At 38.2% G+C, this 19525-nt stretch overlaps 1 protein-coding gene across 1 annotated transcript in view; it reads right to left on the minus strand.

Annotated features, from left to right (window-relative positions):
• LOC114652284 (poly [ADP-ribose] polymerase tankyrase-1) overlaps nucleotides 1–19525 on the minus strand; it is a 208201-nt gene that overhangs the window by 171386 nt on the left and 17290 nt on the right. The window contains exon 2 of the mRNA XM_028802598.2: nucleotides 9107–9331. Within this exon, the coding sequence (XP_028658431.1) occupies nucleotides 9107–9331 (225 nt within the window). The remainder of the gene's footprint in view (nucleotides 1–9106; nucleotides 9332–19525) is intronic.

A 19525-nucleotide genomic window follows, 5' to 3' on the forward strand; every position in this document is an offset into this window, starting at 1 on the left:
CCAGCCTGGTGCAGGTCTACAATTTTGTTTCTGGTGTCCTTTGACAGCTCTTTGGTCTTGGCCATAGTGGAGTTTGGAGTGTGACTGTTTGAGGTTGTGGACAGGTGTCTTTTATATTGACAACGAGTTCAAGCAGATGCCATTAATACAGGTAACGAGTGGTAACCTCAAGTAAACTTTTTTCATGTTGTCATTATGGGGTGTTGTGTGTAGAATTCTGAGGAATAAATGAATTTAATCCATTTTGGAATAAGGCTGTAACATAACAAAATGTGGAAAAAGTGATGCGCTATGAATACTTTCCGAATGCACTGTATATATAGCAAAACAGACCATTTACTGTAAGTAAAACACCAAAGAGTAAAACATGATCCAGACTAGTACACTTAAAAATGTCTGAACTAGCTTGACCAAAATCACAAACTAGTGCAAAAGTTCATGTCAACTAAATGCTGCTTCACTAAAAATCTTTGTTCGGAAAACACCGCAGTACTCAGATGTTCCTAGGAAATGAAAGACTTATCTTTTTTGTTGAAAGTAAATTATTATGCAGGCTGAAAGGGGTTCCCAAACTTTATCATATGACACTGTATATATTATAAATATATATATTTTTTTTTTTTTTTTTAAACAGGAGTTGGTTTTATGATCTTCTGTTGTGCACAACAGTTTCAGTGTCGTATGTTGAATTTTCCATATGCATGAGACTGCGCATTTGTAGGTGACACCTTATGTGTATTTAAATGATACCATCTCTGTTTGGCTTTGGGCTGGTTTAGCAACAGTGCTGACCTGTGGCACTGCACTATAAGGATGAAGTTCTGTTTGCTCTGGTCTTTAGCGTATACACTATCAGGCATATTTTTTGTGAAGAAAAACAGCACTCCCCTGCTAAAATTGTTCTGGTTTTGGGTGAGATTTTATTCAGGAATTCAACAAATAAACCCTAATCCAAACATCAGATGGCTAGAGGACATGAAGGACATTCAGGGAGAACATTCAAACTCTACAATGACAATGACCAAACACGACTTTCAAAGCCAGGACTAGGGTTGTGTGTTATACCGGTACTAGAAAAGTACAGTAAACACAAAATTTTGAAACAAAGTAGTGCTAGCGGTTTAGGATTTTTTGTATCATAAGTAAACAGCAGCTTTCTCCTCAATCCAAACCCTTCCCTCAACACTCACTACTACAATTGTCAGAAAATAAACCAGACGTTTCTATGTGATGAGAACTTCAGAGATAACCCTCCTCCTCCTCCCCTCATTAGTTTGATGCAATTGAGACTTCACAGCTATCAAGAAGAAAACGATGCATAGTCAGTACCAGGGAGGAAAGCAACTGTGTGGCACACCAGGGAGAAAGGAGTAAAATGGTTTTTTTTTGGAGTTATCTATTATTTGCTTTGGAGCCGATTTGGTACTGAGGTCCGAAAGCTGGTATCGATACCAAAGTCAAAATTTTAGTACCAATCCAACAGTATCCATGAGATAGCAGCACAGCCACAGCATCCTACATACTGTATCAGCTTTTCGTCTATACAGTATTCCATTGGCTCGTAAACAACACATCCAGGACTAATATTTTTCAGCGCTATTTTTTATCACTCTACATTCTACACATGTGTAGTTTCATGCTATCCTACTTCATTAATTACATGAAAACTCCAGCTATGAACACACAAGTGAACAGGAACACATCCATATCTCAACAAAAATACTGCCAAGAATCTGTGATAAAATGTATTACTTCAAGAACCTCTTTGTTGTCATAAGCATACCACAGAAACATGTTTGGACAAGTGCTCTGTACACCTCATTTTAAAATTCATGAACAGGCAAAGAACTTTTCAAAATTTATACAAGGTAATTAACAGCACAACTTCCGGTGGAAAATTAGTATATACCATGACTGAATAAGAATAACTTCAACTTGAAAAATACAAAACTAAAGCGAAGTATATAAATTTATAATATAACAAAGTTATTTTGGTGGCTTTTCTATAGTTTGCTTCAAAATAGAGTTTTTTGCTTTAACTTATGTCATACCAGTAAACCCACGATTTTCTAAAGAATCGCAAATCCAAGAATGGCAATTACTTTCTGTTCCCTCCAATCTTTGTAGGGATGAAAAATCATGAAGGGTGGGAGAGTCCTGGGAAAGTTTTCATTTAATTAAATAAATACAGTTGTACTAAAGCTGTTTCTTTTTGGAGCCGTGACTCCTTTGGTTCTGGTGTTTCAGAAGCACATTGTAGGCACCTTCGTTCATTGTTTTTATCTATGCAGCCTCGTTTTTGTTTTTCTATGGGTGTGTTGTTAGCTAGAAATCGTTTGCTGTTAGGAATCATAATTGAACTTACTTTTAACACTGAATTACCTTAATGTGATTCAAATAAGTCACACTGACAGCTGCCACACTGAGTGCTGGCACAGTGGATTAGAGCACACTGACTGGTGGCACTGTGTAGTGGAGTAGCTTTTGGTACTGTGGAGTGGAGAACACTGACTGCTGGCACTGTGGAGTAGCTGACTGCTGGCACTGTCAGTAGTCACCACTACCTCAAGTTTAAATACATAGACAAACTATTTGCCCCCTTCCTGATTTCTTATTCTTTTGCATGTTTGTCACACAAAATGTTTCTGATCATCAAACACATTTAACCATTAGTCAAATATAACACAAGTAAACACAAAATGCAGTTTGTAAATGGTGGTTTTTATTATTTAGGGAGAAAAAAAAATCCAAACCTACATGGCCCTGTGTGAAAAAGTAATTGCCCCCTGAACCTAATAACTGGTTGGGCCAACCTTAGCAGCAATAACTGCAATCAAGCGTTTGCGATAACTTGCAATGAGTCTATTACAGCGCTCTGGAGGAATTTTGGCCCACTCATCTTTGCAAAATTGTTGTAATTCAGCTTTATTTGAGGGTTTTCTAGCATGAACCGCCTTTTTAAGGTCATGCCATAGCATCTCAATTGGATTCAGGTCAGGACTTTGACTAGGCCACTCCAAAGTCTTCATTTTGTTTTTCTTCAGCCATTTAGAGGTGGATTTGCTGGTGTGTTTTGGGTCATTGTCCTGTTGCAGCACCCAAGATCGCTTCAGCTTGAGTTGACGAACAGATGGCCGGACATTCTCCTTCAGGATTTTTTGGTAGACAGTAGAATTCATGGTTCCATCTATCACAGCAAGCCTTCCAGGTCCTGAAGCAGCAAAACAACCCCAGACCATCACACTACCACCACCATATTTTTCTGTTGGTATGATGTTCTTTTTCTGAAATGCTGTGTTCCTTTTACGCCAGATGTAACGGGACATTTGCCTTCCAAAAAGTTCAACTTTTGTCTCATCAGTCCACAAGGTATTTTTCCAAAAGTCTTGGCAATCATTGAGATGTTTCTTAGCAAAATTGAGACGAGCCCTAATGTTCTTTTTGCTTAACAGTGGTTTGCGTCTTGGAAATCTGCCATGCAGGCCGTTTTTGCCCAGTCTTTTTCTTATGGTGGAGTCGTGAACACTGACCTTAATTGAGGCAAGTGAGGCCTGCAGTTCTTTAGACGTTGTCCTGGGGTCTTTTGTGACCTCTCGGATGAGTCGTCTCTGCGCTCTTGGGGTAATTTTGGTCGGCCGGCCACTCCTGGGAAGGTTCACCACTGTTCCATGTTTTTGCCATTTGTGGATAATGGCTCTCACTGTGGTTCGCTGGAGTCCCAAAGCTTTAGAAATGGCTTTATAACCTTTACCAGACTGATAGATCTCAATTACTTCTGTTCTCATTTGTTCCTGAATTTCTTTGGATCTTGGCATGATGTCTATCTTTTGAGGTGCTTTTGGTCTACTTCTCTGTGTCAGGCAGCTCCTATTTAAGTGATTTCTTGATTGAAACAGGTGTGGCAGTAATCAGGCCTGGGGGTGGCTACGGAAATTGAACTCAGGTGTGATACACCACAGTTAGGTTATTTTTTTAACAAGGGGGCAATTACTTTTTCACACAGGGCCATGCAGGTTTGGATTTTTTTCTCCCTAAGTAATAAAAACCATCATTTAAAAACTGCATTTTGTGTTTACTTGTGTTATATTTGACTAATGGTTAAATGTGTTTGATGATCAGAAACATTTTGTGTGACAAACATGCAAAAGAATAAGAAATCAGGAAGGGGGCAAATAGTTTTTCACACCACTGTATATAGATAGACGGCGCATTCACTGTGTTTCCCAGTAGACACGATACGTCAGCGCATCAGCCTTATTGCGAGTGGCAAAAGTGCCATTTAAACTGATACAGGTAGATGTGGAAACCGGGTTTTCTGATGAAAAAACAATGTTTAAAACAGTATTGTTTACATTCAACAGATTTTGGCGAATCATTTAAATGCAATTATTTATATCCATTTATACACTAATAATGGCAATTACTAAATAATAATAATTATAATTATTATTATTAATCATTTCTCCCATATAAGTAACATTTCGGGGATTGCCTTCTTCTATCTTCGAAACATTTGCAGACTTTGTCCTGTTCTTACGCAACACAGTACTGAAGTATTGTTTAATGCCCGAGTCACCTCACGTATAGATTACTGTAATGCTATTCTATCTGGCATCCGATAAAACCGTATCCATCAGTTACAACTTCTTCAAAATTCTGCTGCCAGGATAATATCCTGCTGTTGTAAATCCACTGAACATATTACACCTATTCTCTCTCAACTTCACTGGCTCCCTGTTAACTACAGAATACAATTCTAAATACCGCTCTTAACATTTAAAGCTCTCCACAACCTCACTGATCTCCTCCAGACTTACATTCCTCTCGCTCACTCAGATCTTGTAATTTGAGAGTATTCAGTCTGGCAACATGGTGCAGCCTTAGTTTGTGGAAGACAGACACAACTAAAGACATGAGCATAAAATGATGGTTGTCAATTTCAAACTGTGTTTCCTCAATGTGCTCCTTGAGAAAAAACATCATCAAGTTTGAGAAATGTTAACAGCTAACAACAATCTACATAGTTAGTGACTAAATACGTTTAGCCAAAACATTGTTTGGAGGCTCACTTGAGCACATAAATGCATAGCTTTGCTAGCTTAGCCTGGCTTAGCTAAAGTAAAGATTATAAAAAGGGATTTTCTAATGGCCAAATGTAAACAAAACAATTGTTCAGCCTTACCTATGAAATGTAATCCCCCGGGATCTGGTTTGGAGCGTACAGCGGTTTGTACAATCCCAAGCAGCACATTATTCATTACTTCACTCCACACCAGTGCCACTCACAATATGGCGGCGACATTGACGTACGATTCTGCTAGTCATGAGGCGTCTAGTTATTCTATGTCTATGTTTAAATATGTCACCATGGCAACTTGTTGGCGTGCACGCTTTACCTCAAGTTTAGTTTACAGGTTGTGTTGTTTGGGCGCCACTTACTGACTCTGGGGCGCTGTGCGAGTGCGCTTTTGGCACGGGTTGCGTCTGGCATCCGTGCATACATACAACCTTCATAAACATTACTAAACGAAGGTTTTATATGCGGTGATGTGCGCATTCGGGCGGCGGTTGTATTGTGTCCTGAAGTTTAGTTTACAGGTTGTGTTGTATTGTTTGGGCGCTACCTACTGAGTCTGGGAAGCCGCTGGGTTTGACTCTGGGGCGCTGAGTCGCAGTGCGCGTGCGCTTCAGTGCGTCTGGCGTCCATGCATATGTACAACCTTCGTTTAGTAAAATAGATATTCAAGTGTGACTTACACATAATTTTATTTGGCAGAGTGCTCCTATATTTTGTTGAGGCTTTATTCTGAAATGAATGTAAACAAAGCTGGTCATGTCTGTACTAATGTGTACTAAAGTGTATCATCCACTTGATTAACTTTGCTTGGTCCATTTAACACCTTGCACAAAAAATCAATTACCCAGATTTTTAACCAGCCATCTTCTCAGACTTTCCAAGTGAGTTAAAAAAAAAATACTTCTGTCATTTTCTGTTTAAAACACATACTGTATATAGACTATACATAGAGCTTCCATAAGTTTATTTACATTTTTGAAGTCAAATTAACTTAACAGCCAACATTTATTGATAGTACATGCCAGTTTAAAAAAAAAACAAAAAAACACACAGACATTTACTTTCAGTATTATTCTTAGGAATATGCCAATAAATACTCTGACACTGTTCAGTGGATCTGCAATATTTCAATTTAAACAATGACAGAATTTCAGTGTCTGCATATTTTTAGCATTTTACCAAGAAATGGTTAAGGTAGCTAAAACTCAAACTTTATTTTAAGCATTCTACCTTAGAAAACTGTGAATTAACATCATACCTGACTAAAAATACTGCAAAACTGCAAACTAATAGACATTAAACATTTGGCAGCTCTCTCTCCTACTGAACACTGTTCAAAGTGCCTACAATTACACTTGCTAGTGTAGGTTATTCATATGAAAATGCCAGATCAAACCATTATAACAAGTATGTGCTTTTGTAAGATTGTGCCATGTGATAGGCTAGCGCCTCACCTGAGCTCCTTTGCAAAAAAGTCAACTGAACTAGCAAGTTTGAAAATGAATGGATAGACAAATTGATTATTTTTTCAGATTCTATTATGACAGTGCTGTAATGAGCACAGCTTGCTGTTAAACGTCAACTCAGGCATGTACCTAAAAGTTTAGGCTACAGAAAAGAACTAACATTGGAAGGCAAAATAAAGAATTTTGATCAGGACGTTGAATAGTAGGAAACTTATACAAGAAACCATTCTGTAACCTCTATTCCCACAGATTGAGGATTTCTAATCCAAAATTCCAAAATCTGAAACATTTTGAGCATGAACATGATGCCACAAGTAGAAAATTCCACACCTGAGCTCACTTGCCCTTATGGGACTCTGATCAATGTTTACCACTATTTTTTTTGTACTGATGAGCAGTTGTGAATAACATGATCTGGTGCTAACCATTTATGACCGGCTGGGTCCGTGGTGGAGTTCCTGTTTTAACAGGTGAAAGTCGTGAAAAAAGCAGCATGGCACTCTTAAACTGCTGTATGGGAGGGTGAGTGAGCGGCACACTTCAAAAGTGGTTGCACAGCTGAACTTAGAAGATCTGTAGGCAACACTTTGTTATCAATCATCATTACCGCCAGAACTTTGTGTTTTATTCACTGCGTTTTTTACTTTTTCTTTGTAACCTTTTAATCAAAACACACCATTACAGGTGGAAACTGAAAGCCTGGTGTTGATACAGGTATTCTGCTGTGTATATGAAACATAAGTAAATTTCATATTCAGACTTGGGTCCCATCCCCAAAATATCTTATTATGTATATACAAATATTCTAAAATCTCAAAATATCTAAAATCCGAAATACTCCTGTTCCCTGGAATTTCGGATTAGGGACAGTCAGTGTTAGAATTTTATGTGTGCTTTTGCATACTGTACATTCTTACTAAATAAGATATTTTTGATTTACAGTCAGCTGATATAAATATTATTTAGAACATAGTAAAGATTATAAACATATTTTTCAGAATATGCTCCTGTACTGTTCCAACTTATTTTTCTTTCCTGTAAAAAAACAATGTTTCACAGATTTGGTGGTCATGTGCATTTTGCATTTTAGGGGAACAACATACAATGATGATCTCAGAGGCAACAACTGAATAAAAACCATTATCTACAAATCCAATAAGCCCCAACATTTCCATTGAAGTCATACTGTCTGCATATGAAAATACAAAAAAGCAGATGTACATTAATTTCACAATAAACAAAGAACAGAAGGTGTACAGAAATAAAAACTTAAGACAATTGCTCATGTTACATACATCTCCCACTAGCGTTCAGAAAACCAAGAAAAGTAAATGATGCAAGGTTCAGCAAAAGCTAGTAAAACAATTTTATTAGTCTCTCTCAATGCACTGCCTCACTATTCAGATCAATAAGAAGACAAACACCCCAAGAGGGCTTCAAACAGAAGATCATTTCCCCAGGTTTCATCATCATACAGTATGTTTGCTACCCAATTCCATTTACTTAAAATAGAATTTAGCAGACTTAAGAATGGTCCGCTTTGAATTTTGTTTCCACAATTCATGGCAATTAACATGTAAACTTCACACAAAACCCAAAATGGCAATCTCTTTTGGGATGAAATTAAAATTCTAAGCATGCACTTGCCATTTCTTTGTTATTACGTAATGTGAAGAGGGCAGTAGATGGCATTGTAGTAGCACTGCTGCCTCGCCTGCAAGAGGTTTGCATGTTCTTCCAGTATCCAACATGGGTTTCCTCCATGTGCTCTGGCCTCCTCCCACACTTCAAAGACATGCAGGTTAGCTGGACTGGAAATGCTAATTTCTATCACTTGTGGATCCATCCAGTGATACACTAGCATTCTGTCCATGGACGGTTCCTACCTCGTGCCTGATCCTTGCTGGAAATAGGCTCCAGCGTCTCCGCAACCAAATGGGTTTGGAAGATGGATGTATGTATAGATAATTTAAAGAAATCATAATAGGGCAATAAGAAATATCAGATACTGATAATTCACCTTTGAGCAGCATTTTTATGATCCAGAACTGCTCAATAAAAATTATTTAATGTCAAAAACTTTAAAAAAAGAAAAAGACCTGCATAAAAGAGCTAAGAAGTATCAATTTAAGTGTATCACAATGTATAAAGTGTAAACTCTAAACCAAATTATAATTTCAGTTTTCAGTTACTCTGTAGGTTTTACAATGCAAGCTTGAATTCTATTTCTTTGCTAAACAACTAGTGTCACAGCTTAGCAAACGCTCCCACGTAACACCAATCAGTGAAGCTCTAACTGTGAATGAAAACAGATTCTAATATATGCACTACCACTGTGATGTCTAGTGCAGTATGAAGTCACCATGGACAATTATTAGGTGCAATGGAAAACTGGGATTTGGGCCTATATTGAATTACTTCTCACTAATCTCACAAAGTAAATGGTTGTACATAGAATATAGTAATACTATCTTAACAAACTTCTTAAGATTCACAGTAAAATAAAAGTAACCATTCTTCAAATTAGTACTTCAAATGATCAACATAAATCAAAATATCTTACCTATGCAAACATCAATTTTGCCTTTGATTGCTGCCTCATGGAGAGGTGTGTAATTCCAGTTGTCTCTGGCATTGGGATCTGCTCCTTGGCACAAAAGAAGGCTTACCACCTCAGCATGACCAAAAGAGCAAGCATTATGCAGAGGGATGAGTCCTCCATCATCTCTGGCATGAACATTAGCACCTGTCTGCAAAAGGTGTTCCACAACATCCTTCCGACCAAATCCTAAAATGAAGACAAAATACATGATTTGAATTTGAAAGCTAAAGAGAAGCTAATATAAATCCATTTTCACATTTTTTAAAAATCCCTTATATCTATTTCCACAAACTGGACTGACCGTAAATGCAGTAATAATTTGTAACTGGAGACTACATCTCATTCACTTCCTAACCATTCAAATATGAATCATATATGCTTTCTTTATTTCTTTAGTTGTTAGTTCTATAAGTAATGAACACTATTCTGACTTCACAAACCCAACAAGTGACCAAAATTTAGTGTTTGCCAATTCATTTTCCGCTCTGCAGTTTGACCAGTCCCTGTAACTGCATGTCTCAGCAACTCTGTGCTCCCATTAATGCATCAGACGTCATATCATTACCGAGATTTACCTCATGCTTCACAACATTGTGAGTTAAACAACAGGTATGTCATGCCTAAGTGGACTTTTTGAAACACTAACTGTGACGATGCGAGTTCTGCTCCATGCTTCCATCTGCTGTTCGGGAGCCCTTGAACCCAACACCGTCAGTAATGTTACCGATGAGCTAGCAGTGAGGACAGAAAAGGAGACAGAGCAGCAAGCGGGATTGGTGCCAGACTTTTCAAGAACCCACGTACCCAAGCCGGAGGAGGACATTTATTTATTGAGGGTTTTATTTGTGTTGTGAAGTTCTTATTCTTTTAATGTCCTGTTTTTATGAAGTGGGGCTTGGGTTGGTTTTATTGTGGGATTATTTGTTTTAGTGCTTTTATTATTTTAGTGCAGTGTAGAGTGGCCGAGCTGTGGACCTGGGCTCCAGTTGCACAGGGTTGGCAGTGGCATGGAGCCTTCCCGTGCAACTGGAGTCTTATGGGGGGTGGAATGTGGTGTTGTGGGTCCGTAGCTCTCTTGGCAAAAGCCACTTTTAAATAAATGATCACTGCGCTCGTGGCGTAGCGAGGGGGCGTGGTAGTGTGGCTGAAGCGGTTCCCGGGTGGATTCGTACTGCGGATGTTTCTCACCTAAGTGCACAGGTGAGGGACGGTCTGCTCCTTAATTGTTCCCGGGAACTGCTGATTGCCACAGCTGCCATGTCCATTATAAAGATAAGCCTGAGACGGTTAAGGGTAGAACAAGAAAGGGAGAAAGAAGAGAACGGAGGTTGTGGAGGAAAAGTAGGAAGCAGTGAGGAGAGAGAGAGAGAAAGTCGGTGCGGGAGAACAAGCGTGCGAGAGCAGGCTTGCGGCAGCTGAGCAGACAGCCTGGGTGTCGGCGGAAGTAGTAGATGTGGTCGCGACCATAGAGATTATTTTGAAGGACGGGAGTGACCGGAAGGCAGGGGAGGGGCACCCCTAGGAGGGGGGCGGGACGGCATGCGACGGGGCCGCGCGCCACGGGTCTGCCCTTAGGGGAACAGAGGGGCCTGGGTCCCTACGAACTCCCCAGCCACGCCGGAACCGCCGCAGAGGGCGGTGGCGGCGATTGATCAGAAAGGCGACCCAAGGGCGGCACAGTGGCGCAGTGGGTAGCGCTGCTGCCTCGCAGTTGGGAGACCTGGGGACCTGGGTTCGCTTCCCAGGTCCTCCCTGCGTGGAGTTTGCATGTTCTCCCCGTGTCTGCGTGGGGGTGCTCCAGTTTCTTCCCACAGTCCAAAGACATGCAGGTTAGGTGAATTGGCGATTCTAAATTGGCCCTAGTGTGTGCTTGGTGTCCTGTGGTGGGTTGGCACCCTGCCTGGGATTGGTTCCTGCCTTGTGCCCTGTGTTGGCTGGGATTGGCTCCAGCAGATCCCCGTGACCCTGTGTTCGGATTCAGCGGGTTGGAAAATGGATGGATACCTGAGAGCGAGCAGCAAGTTAACACTCATACTACCTGAGCTACTCTGACTAGTACAAAGACTTTCTGAAGCTTACAAAGACATAGATAAGTAATGACTGCTAAAAACAATCACCATTTACACTGTGTAAGTCTACTAGAAAACTAGAAATTTAAAGTAAACTCTTTTAGGTGAGGCTAGAATAAATCTTTTGTCCTATAATTGCAATATATATGAATACAAACATGTATAGAATATAACAGGGATCGGCAACCTGTGGCATGCGGAACGATTTTTAATGGTACTCTGATTGAATTGAAATATAGCAAAAAAAATATATTTTAATTACAGCATCTGCACCGTCACCTATGTTTTGCGTATGTGACTCACATGTAAATTGAAACCATTTGTTTAGTGCAGGCTGTGGTATGTTAAAACAAACCTCGTTATTATATTTTAATTACAGCGCATGCATTCACGCTCCGCATCCCCACCTACATTTTGCACATGCAACACAAATGTAAAGGGAAACCATGTGTTCAGTGTAGGCTGTGGTACATTAAAACAAATCTTGTTATTATTAAGTAATATACTGCCCTAAAATGTGTCATAAAAAGACAAAAACTTGATGTTAGCTTTTTTCAAGACTCTTGACAAATGAATATGTATTTGTACAACAAAAGGATCATTGTGTGTGTATGTGCGTTACACTGTGAAAGTGTCGTACATCAAGTGTACAAACACATTATCAAACTAAACATCAGTCCACGTTTAAAAACTTTGATAAGAAAAGGGAAGCTATAAAAAGGACTCTTTCTGGCATTAAGAAACTGTTGTGATATGAGATTTTACATATAAGTTTTTTTTAGTTTTTTTTTTTATTAATTTTATTGTAATCATTCGATACATATAGATCAACTTTTACAAAAAATAGGACTGAAAACAAATCAAACCCCACCCCTGAGAAGGACAGCATTGCCAAAAGGCTTGTAAACATGCCTACATTATTAAGTTTAATAGGGCAAAAAAAAGAAAAATGGAGAAGGAAAAGAAATGCGGAAATAATTATTTCTACTTATTTTAAAATATTATTGATTAGATCCTGCCAGATTTTGAAAAAATTCTGTACAGATCCCCTAACTGAGAATTTGATTTTTTTCAATTTCAAATAATATAAAACATCAGTTTCCCACTGACTTATTAGAGGAGAGTTAGGATTCTTCCAATTTAACAAAATCAGTCTGCATGCCAAAAGTGTAGTGAATGCAATCACAGTTTGCTTGTCCTTATCCATTTCAAATCCATCTGGAAGAACCCCCAACACAGCTATTAATGGGCTAGGAGGGATTGTGACACCAAGGCTGTCTGAAAGGCACTTAAAAATTTTGGTTCAAAATGTTGTTAATTTGGTGCATGCCCAAAACATGTGACCCAGTGAGGCAGGAGCTTGGTTGCAGCGTTCGCAGGTTGGATCTTGCCCTGGAAACATTTTGGACAGTTTTAAGCGAGACACATGAGCTCGATATATAATTTTGAGTTGAATAATTCTATGCTTTGCGCATATGGAGCTCGAGTAAATTCTCTGCATTCTCTTCCACTCCTTTTCTGATATATTAATTAAGAGATCTTTTTCCCATTGTCCTCTTGGATCTTTGAAAGGAAGGGACTCTAATAAAATTTTATATACTGTAGAAATGGTGTCTAAGTCCTCGAAGTTGAGCAATATTTCTTCCAGCATGGTGGAGGGTACGAGATGAGGAAAATCGGGCAGGTTCTGTTTGACAAAGTTTCTAATTTGAAGATAGTGAAAGAAATGTGTAGATGGAAGGTTAAATTTGGAATGTAATTGTTCAAAGGATGCAAAGATATTGTCTATATAAAGATCTCTGGGCAATTTAATCCCAAATCTTTTCCAGGTATTAAAAACTGGATATGTTTGCGAGGGTTGAAAGATGTGGTTCTCTTGCAGGGGTGCCACAGATAGGTAATTTTCCATCTTAAATTGCTTTCTAAATTGGTACCATGTTCTGAGTGAGTGAAGCACAATTGGGTTATTAGTATATTTGCGATAACTTGCATTTACTGGAGCGCAGAGCAGGGAATATAAAGAAGTGCTGCAGGATTTTACTTCTATTGCGGACCAGGCCTGTGTATGTTCATTTATTTGTGTCCAGGTTTTTATGCCTTGTATGTTTTCTGCCCAGTAATAAAACTGAAAATTAGGTACAGCCATGCCGCCATGCATATAAGTTGATAAATATTTTGTATGTCTTTATTTGTAACTTAGGAAAAGCAATGTAATATTAGTGTTACATTAGTGAGAAGCATTCATGTTTACAAAAACCAGGACTGAGTCACTTAAACGACAGTGCCTCAAACCAGTTTGACAAGGGTTTTCTCTGCTAAAGTCTCTCAGTCAACCCCCGCATTAAAGCCAGGCTGCCTAACTGCCAAGCTTTACCTTAACACATGCGTTTTGGGGGCAGGTGTGAGGGTATTCTATTCCCCCATTGGTCTGAAGCATGACTGTTTGGAATTGGCTTGTATCAAAAGCCTTTAAGTACCATGACGCCCTATTGGCTGTAGGGGTTGAACAGAAAATTTGCTTGCTTTATCTCACCCTCTCTCTTTCTTACCAAACTGCTGAATGACCATCTCACACCATGAACTGAAAAGGACAACACAATGAAGAACACAGCTTGGCAGCCATATTGAGATAGGCACTGCGGCCTGTTCTCAAGAAAGCGGATCACATATGATGCCTTAATTAGAGACATTTTTAAGTAACTAACAAGTCTGTGTGCCGCCTGAAACTATACATCACCATTTAATCAGGTTGTATGGTTGCCAATATTCAAATGTACTTTGCATATATTCTTATTATTTATGAATATTATCAATAATACATTGTTTAAATTGTAACTTAACTCCTGCTTGTCTTTTACTACACCCAATTGCCTGTGGTTATCAATGTAGAAAGGAAGGTGGGGAGAAGTTATATACTATAATACCTAATAAACACTGGTAAGTCTGTGAGATTTGAGGCATTCTGAGAAAGGCTACATATTAATAATACAAAAGGGGAAAGTACAGCAATATACTACTCTATGTAGACAAAACAGAAACAAACTACTTATTTTAGTCAAATAATTGAAACCAAAAATAAAGCCACCGAATATAGTTGCTTCGCATTAATTGATTATTAGCTCTGATTAATAATAAAAAATGATTTATATTAGAATTCTTGATAGTTTTTCTTATTCAAACTATGCATTCTGCATTGAAAAAACTTGTAATTTATCATTTATAATACAATTTTAAATAAATGTGTTGAAAATTAAAATTTGACAAGACATTCTTTTCACATATAATCCTATGTATTTTAAAATATTGAATGACCAATATTATAAGATCCGATTATAATGGACTTCAAAAGTATGCCCATTATAACCTGACCAATTTTGATACTATATATAACAAAATTAGTAGAATTATGTTGGCCAGCAGAATAACATTGTAACATAGGTTTGGCACGTCACCACTGAAAGTTGCCAACCCCTGGATTATAGAATGTCTAATATATAAAGCAGAGTTTATGTATGTTTGTTTGTCCGCCATACAAATCTGCACCGGGCGTCCGATCGCCACCAAACTGGGCATGGGGCTGCTTTGTGACTAGAAGGAGGTCATGGGATATGTTTGGTTGGGAAAAATGTCCTTGGTCAAGCGCAGGACACCTTTTGACCGACACAACGTTCGCAAAAAGTCCCCGTAATATTCATCGACAAGATGGCCACATGTTGCAACAGACGTGTTAACGGCAGAGCCAGCTAGAGGGACGTTTGGTTTCTGTGCATCTCTCTTTTCCAATGTTTCTTTAAATTGCCAAGACATTGCGGAAGTGTCCAAGTATGAGAAAGCCAACTGCTTTCATCTCATGAAGGGGAACTGCCGTATGGATGTAAAACGCGAATGAACCAGTGCGCGTGATGGCTTTCCGTATTTGTGGTGCTATTTGCTCGCATTCCGACTCACAGTAAGATTTCAGTCTTGGTCTTTCTGACTGACTGGTGCTATTTGTTCACTTTCCGACGTATTGTAAATAACGTACATTCATCTCACTCTGATGCTTATTCCATACGTAATACCATGTGACACATTATAATTGTCCTGCTTTTCGCTAATATACCCATGCCACCAAAAAAAAGACACGGCATTAGAAAGTCCACTTCCGATGCCAGAAAAAAGTCTATTTCAAGGCCGTCTCAAACATTGCGCAAGACGTCAAGATGTTTTCATACCAGGAATTCTGCTGATTCCGAATGATTTACCCTTTGATTTCAAACGTCTACAATTTTCTGTTCAAAAAAGTCTGTTTCAAGGCCGTCTCAAACCTTGCGCAAGATGTCAACATGTTGTCATACAAAGAATTCCGCTGATTCCAAATGATTTACCCTTTGATTTCAAAAGGCTAGAATTTCCTATTCGTCTGGATTTTGCTATGTAAATTACTAAGGCTGAAGGGCAATCACTCCAAGATAAAGGCATCAATTTGGAAAATCCATGCTTTTCACACGGACAACTCTACGTAACATGTTCTACAGTGGGCAATCCTCACAATTTGTTCATTTTCGGAACCCCAGGACAACACAAAAAATATACTGTATCCAAAGCCTCTAAAATGAACACTTATATTACCTATTACAATAAAATGTCAATTAGAAAAATGTTTGTTCGATTTCTATGTTCTGTTTCTTTCATTTGGGAAATTCACCAGTTATAGATTCCCGGGCAGCGCCAGGTACTGCTGCTAGTATAAAATAATACAGAAACAGTCAAATAATTTCCTTCACACCCACCAATTGATTTTGGATGGAGAAAGAATTCACAAATTGCAACTTTCCAAACTGTAAAACTCTAAGGCAGGATTTAGAAAATTTCCATAAAATAAAAAAGGGTGAATTAGACTATCAGGAATTACTTACAGCATGCTGAGAGACACTGAAGGTAACATGTGATTCTTGCAATCCACTCCACTCCAAGGATATATCATTTAGAGCTTCAAACTGAGTAAACTATCCCTGTACCTGACACGGATTTTAGCTTGACCCTCCCATAATTACAAGTGTCATCACGTCATTCAAAGCATCCATTCTCGCATTAAAACAGTTCAACATTGTCAATTCATACCTAAACAGAACTGCACTGAATGAGAAAAAAGTTTAATATTTTCTATACATTTATTATTATTAATATGCTGTATATTTAGCAAATGCTATTATTACCCAACATGACTTGCATGTTCAGCATACATTATAATTAATGTAATATAAATATATCATAACAAAATATTGCTAATATAGCCAATTCAGTGTTCTGGAGAAGCCAGAGCCTTCTCTGCCAACATTAAGCACAAGGTAAGATCCAACACTGCATACAGTGCAAGTCCATCACAGGATCCACTTAAACACACACTTGTGCTATACCACTGTGTGGGAGGAAAACCTACATTATAAATGCTTTTTTTTTTTTTTTATATAAACAACTGAGATTTTTCTATGGGTACTTCTTCGCACATCCTCAAGCGTTGTACTAAATGTATAAATGGCTTTCTGTACTATACATGATTTCGTACTGTGATTAGAGGGTACTTCTTTCAGTAGAAAATTAGTATGCACAGCTGATGCCAAGATATACATGGACAAATATAGTAATGGCTGAACTTGGTCAATGAGTAGAAGACAAAGACGTAACCTATTAACTATCTTTGCTTGGTGCAGCTCATGAAGTGTACCAGTATTCTTCTTAAGTTATTAACTGACCCTTAAAAGGTGGTAATCAAGTAACAGATTTTTTTATCTTATTGGGTTGTGATCACAGTCTTTAACAGGAACTCAAACAGCTAAACAGGCTTATCTAAAATAGTGCCAAAGGGAGCTAATCATGTGATGTGTGGATGTTTTAGGTTCTCAGAGACAATTTTCTCACACTTTAACAATGAATGTTTGGCTTTAAATTGTCTGTATTTAAGCAATCTTCTTTTATATTTTATGACAAGCAGCTTTACCCATAAAAAGGCAACTATAACAAAGTGCTGGTTTAAATTAACACTGTACATTAGAAAAATATACTGGTGTCCAGAAGCAAAGATTAATCTAATCTATTAGTGAGCAGCAGTTGACACTAATGATTCACCATCACACCTTGCCAAAGCCCTAACATTACATCTACCTCAGAACCTTTGTACATATTCAAGCAAGACAAAAATTTGAAATTACATTAAACAGTGTTTCTTAAAAAAAGGTGAATACTTTCCATTAAGAATAATAAATAAATAAATAAATAATCTGGCATATGGTATTTTTCCCATTACACTTTAAAATTCTAGGTGAGTTCTGTCCAGTCTAAAATTAACATAAATGATGAATTAACATAAAACTTCATAAACAATGACTGTGGCACAGCTAATGAAAATCTAATAGGGCTTTAAAGAGTTAAAATTTGTGCAGAATGTGCAAATTATTCCATCCATCCATTATCCAACCCGCTATATCCTAACTACAGGGTCACGGGGGTCTGCTGGAGCCAATCCCAGCCAACACAGGGCGCAAGGCAGGAATAAAACCCTGGGCAGGGCGCCAGCCCACCGCAGGGCACGTACACACACCCACCCACCCATGCACCAAGCACACACTAGGGACAATTTAGAATCACCAATGCACCTAACCTGCATGTCTTTGGACTGTGGGTTTGAGAGATAATGACTTTAGAAAAAAATGTGTATATTATATAATGTAAAATAAAAGTAAAGATTAGTACGTGCAAAATGATGGATATTTGTACACAAATACTCTGATGTTATCCAATTCTGAATTTCCCATATACAGTGAAACTTTGTCAATGAGGTAAAATGGGTTATTTTTATTATACTGTATATTCATGAAATATATAATCTAAGGGTAACGGTTAATATGAGACTAAAGTAGAGAATGTCAGCTTTTATTTCTGGGCAATGTATTGCGTTATAAAATACTGGAAAAAAATATGTTTGTTATGTTTAGCCCTCCCAATTTCAGCAAGCCCGCAACCTATTTACATCACCAGAAACTTTTATTGGCATCCTCTTTCATATAGTGCTTGTCTTGTGGCTTTTCTGTCTTTAGTGTCCTCTTCAATTGATGAAATGCATTTTCAATTGGGTTTAAATCAGGAGAATGACTTGGCCAGTCTATAACTTGCTACCTTTTCTTTCTGATTAACTTCTTGGTGCCAGGCAGTACGTTTAAGGAATTGCCTTGCTGTTTTATGAAACTCTATCCAATGCGCCTTAGGGGCATTTGTTTAGATTTGTTTCTGTACACCTCACAATTCATCCTGCTGACACTATCGTCATGTGCATCATCAATAAAGAACTGTGAGCCACTTCCAAAAGCTTTCCATGCACGCCCAAGCAATGGTGCAGCCTCTCTCATGCTTTACAGTTGAACTGGTGTGCATAGGATCATTTGCAGTCCTTCTGTTTCACTACATTTATCCTTTCTCATCTCTCTCTGGTAAAGTTTAACCTTTACCTCATCTATCCAGAAACTTTCTGGCGCCTCTTTGTATTTATTTGCCAGTTATAGTCTGGCCTTTCTGTTCTTGATGCTAATGAGAGGTATGCATCTTGTAGTGTAGCTTCTGCATTTCTTCCGTTATTTATTTGGGTGTTATTTGTCAGTGTCTCTCCATAGCTCTAACAATACTCCTGTCACCAGCTTCTGTGGTCTTCCTGGGTTGGATTACTTGCTGAAAATTGCTTACACCTCTAGTGGTTTCTTTCCCAAAAAATATTCCACACTGTTGTTTTTAAAATGCCTATTTGTGCACCAATGTTTTTGTGTTTTTTGTTTAAATCTCGTTTTCAACATTTTTTGTTTTTCTATTATAGTCTACTATCTACTTTCATCTTGTTTTGTACCTTTTAAAATCAACATCAACCCCTAAATAAAAACTCCAATGACTAAAACCAACTCTATACATTCCAAGCTCTTTTATGTGTTAATAATTAAGGGAATGTGGAACACCTGTGCAACCCAGAGTTACCTGTCATTCATTTGACCTAATATTTCTGGCTCAGCAGGAATTGGCAGAATAAACAATGTCATTTTTTATAACACTGTTTTATGTTATACGTATGAAAAACACAGCCCATAAATAAAAGCTGACATTCTGTACTGTAGTCTACTCATAGTCACACAGATATCTGAATCTGCTTTGTCTCATTTAAAAGTTCTTCAGCCATCTTTGCTGTACTAAGGTGAAGAAATCATGTTAGAAAATGTTAAGGCTTATAATACCATAACCGTTCTGGGTAGATTCACCACATAAAGCTCAGATTGTACAAAAGTACCATAAA

Source organism: Erpetoichthys calabaricus, chromosome 5, assembly GCF_900747795.2.
Source record: "Erpetoichthys calabaricus chromosome 5, fErpCal1.3, whole genome shotgun sequence".
Classification (NCBI taxonomy): Eukaryota; Metazoa; Chordata; class Cladistia; order Polypteriformes; family Polypteridae; genus Erpetoichthys; species Erpetoichthys calabaricus.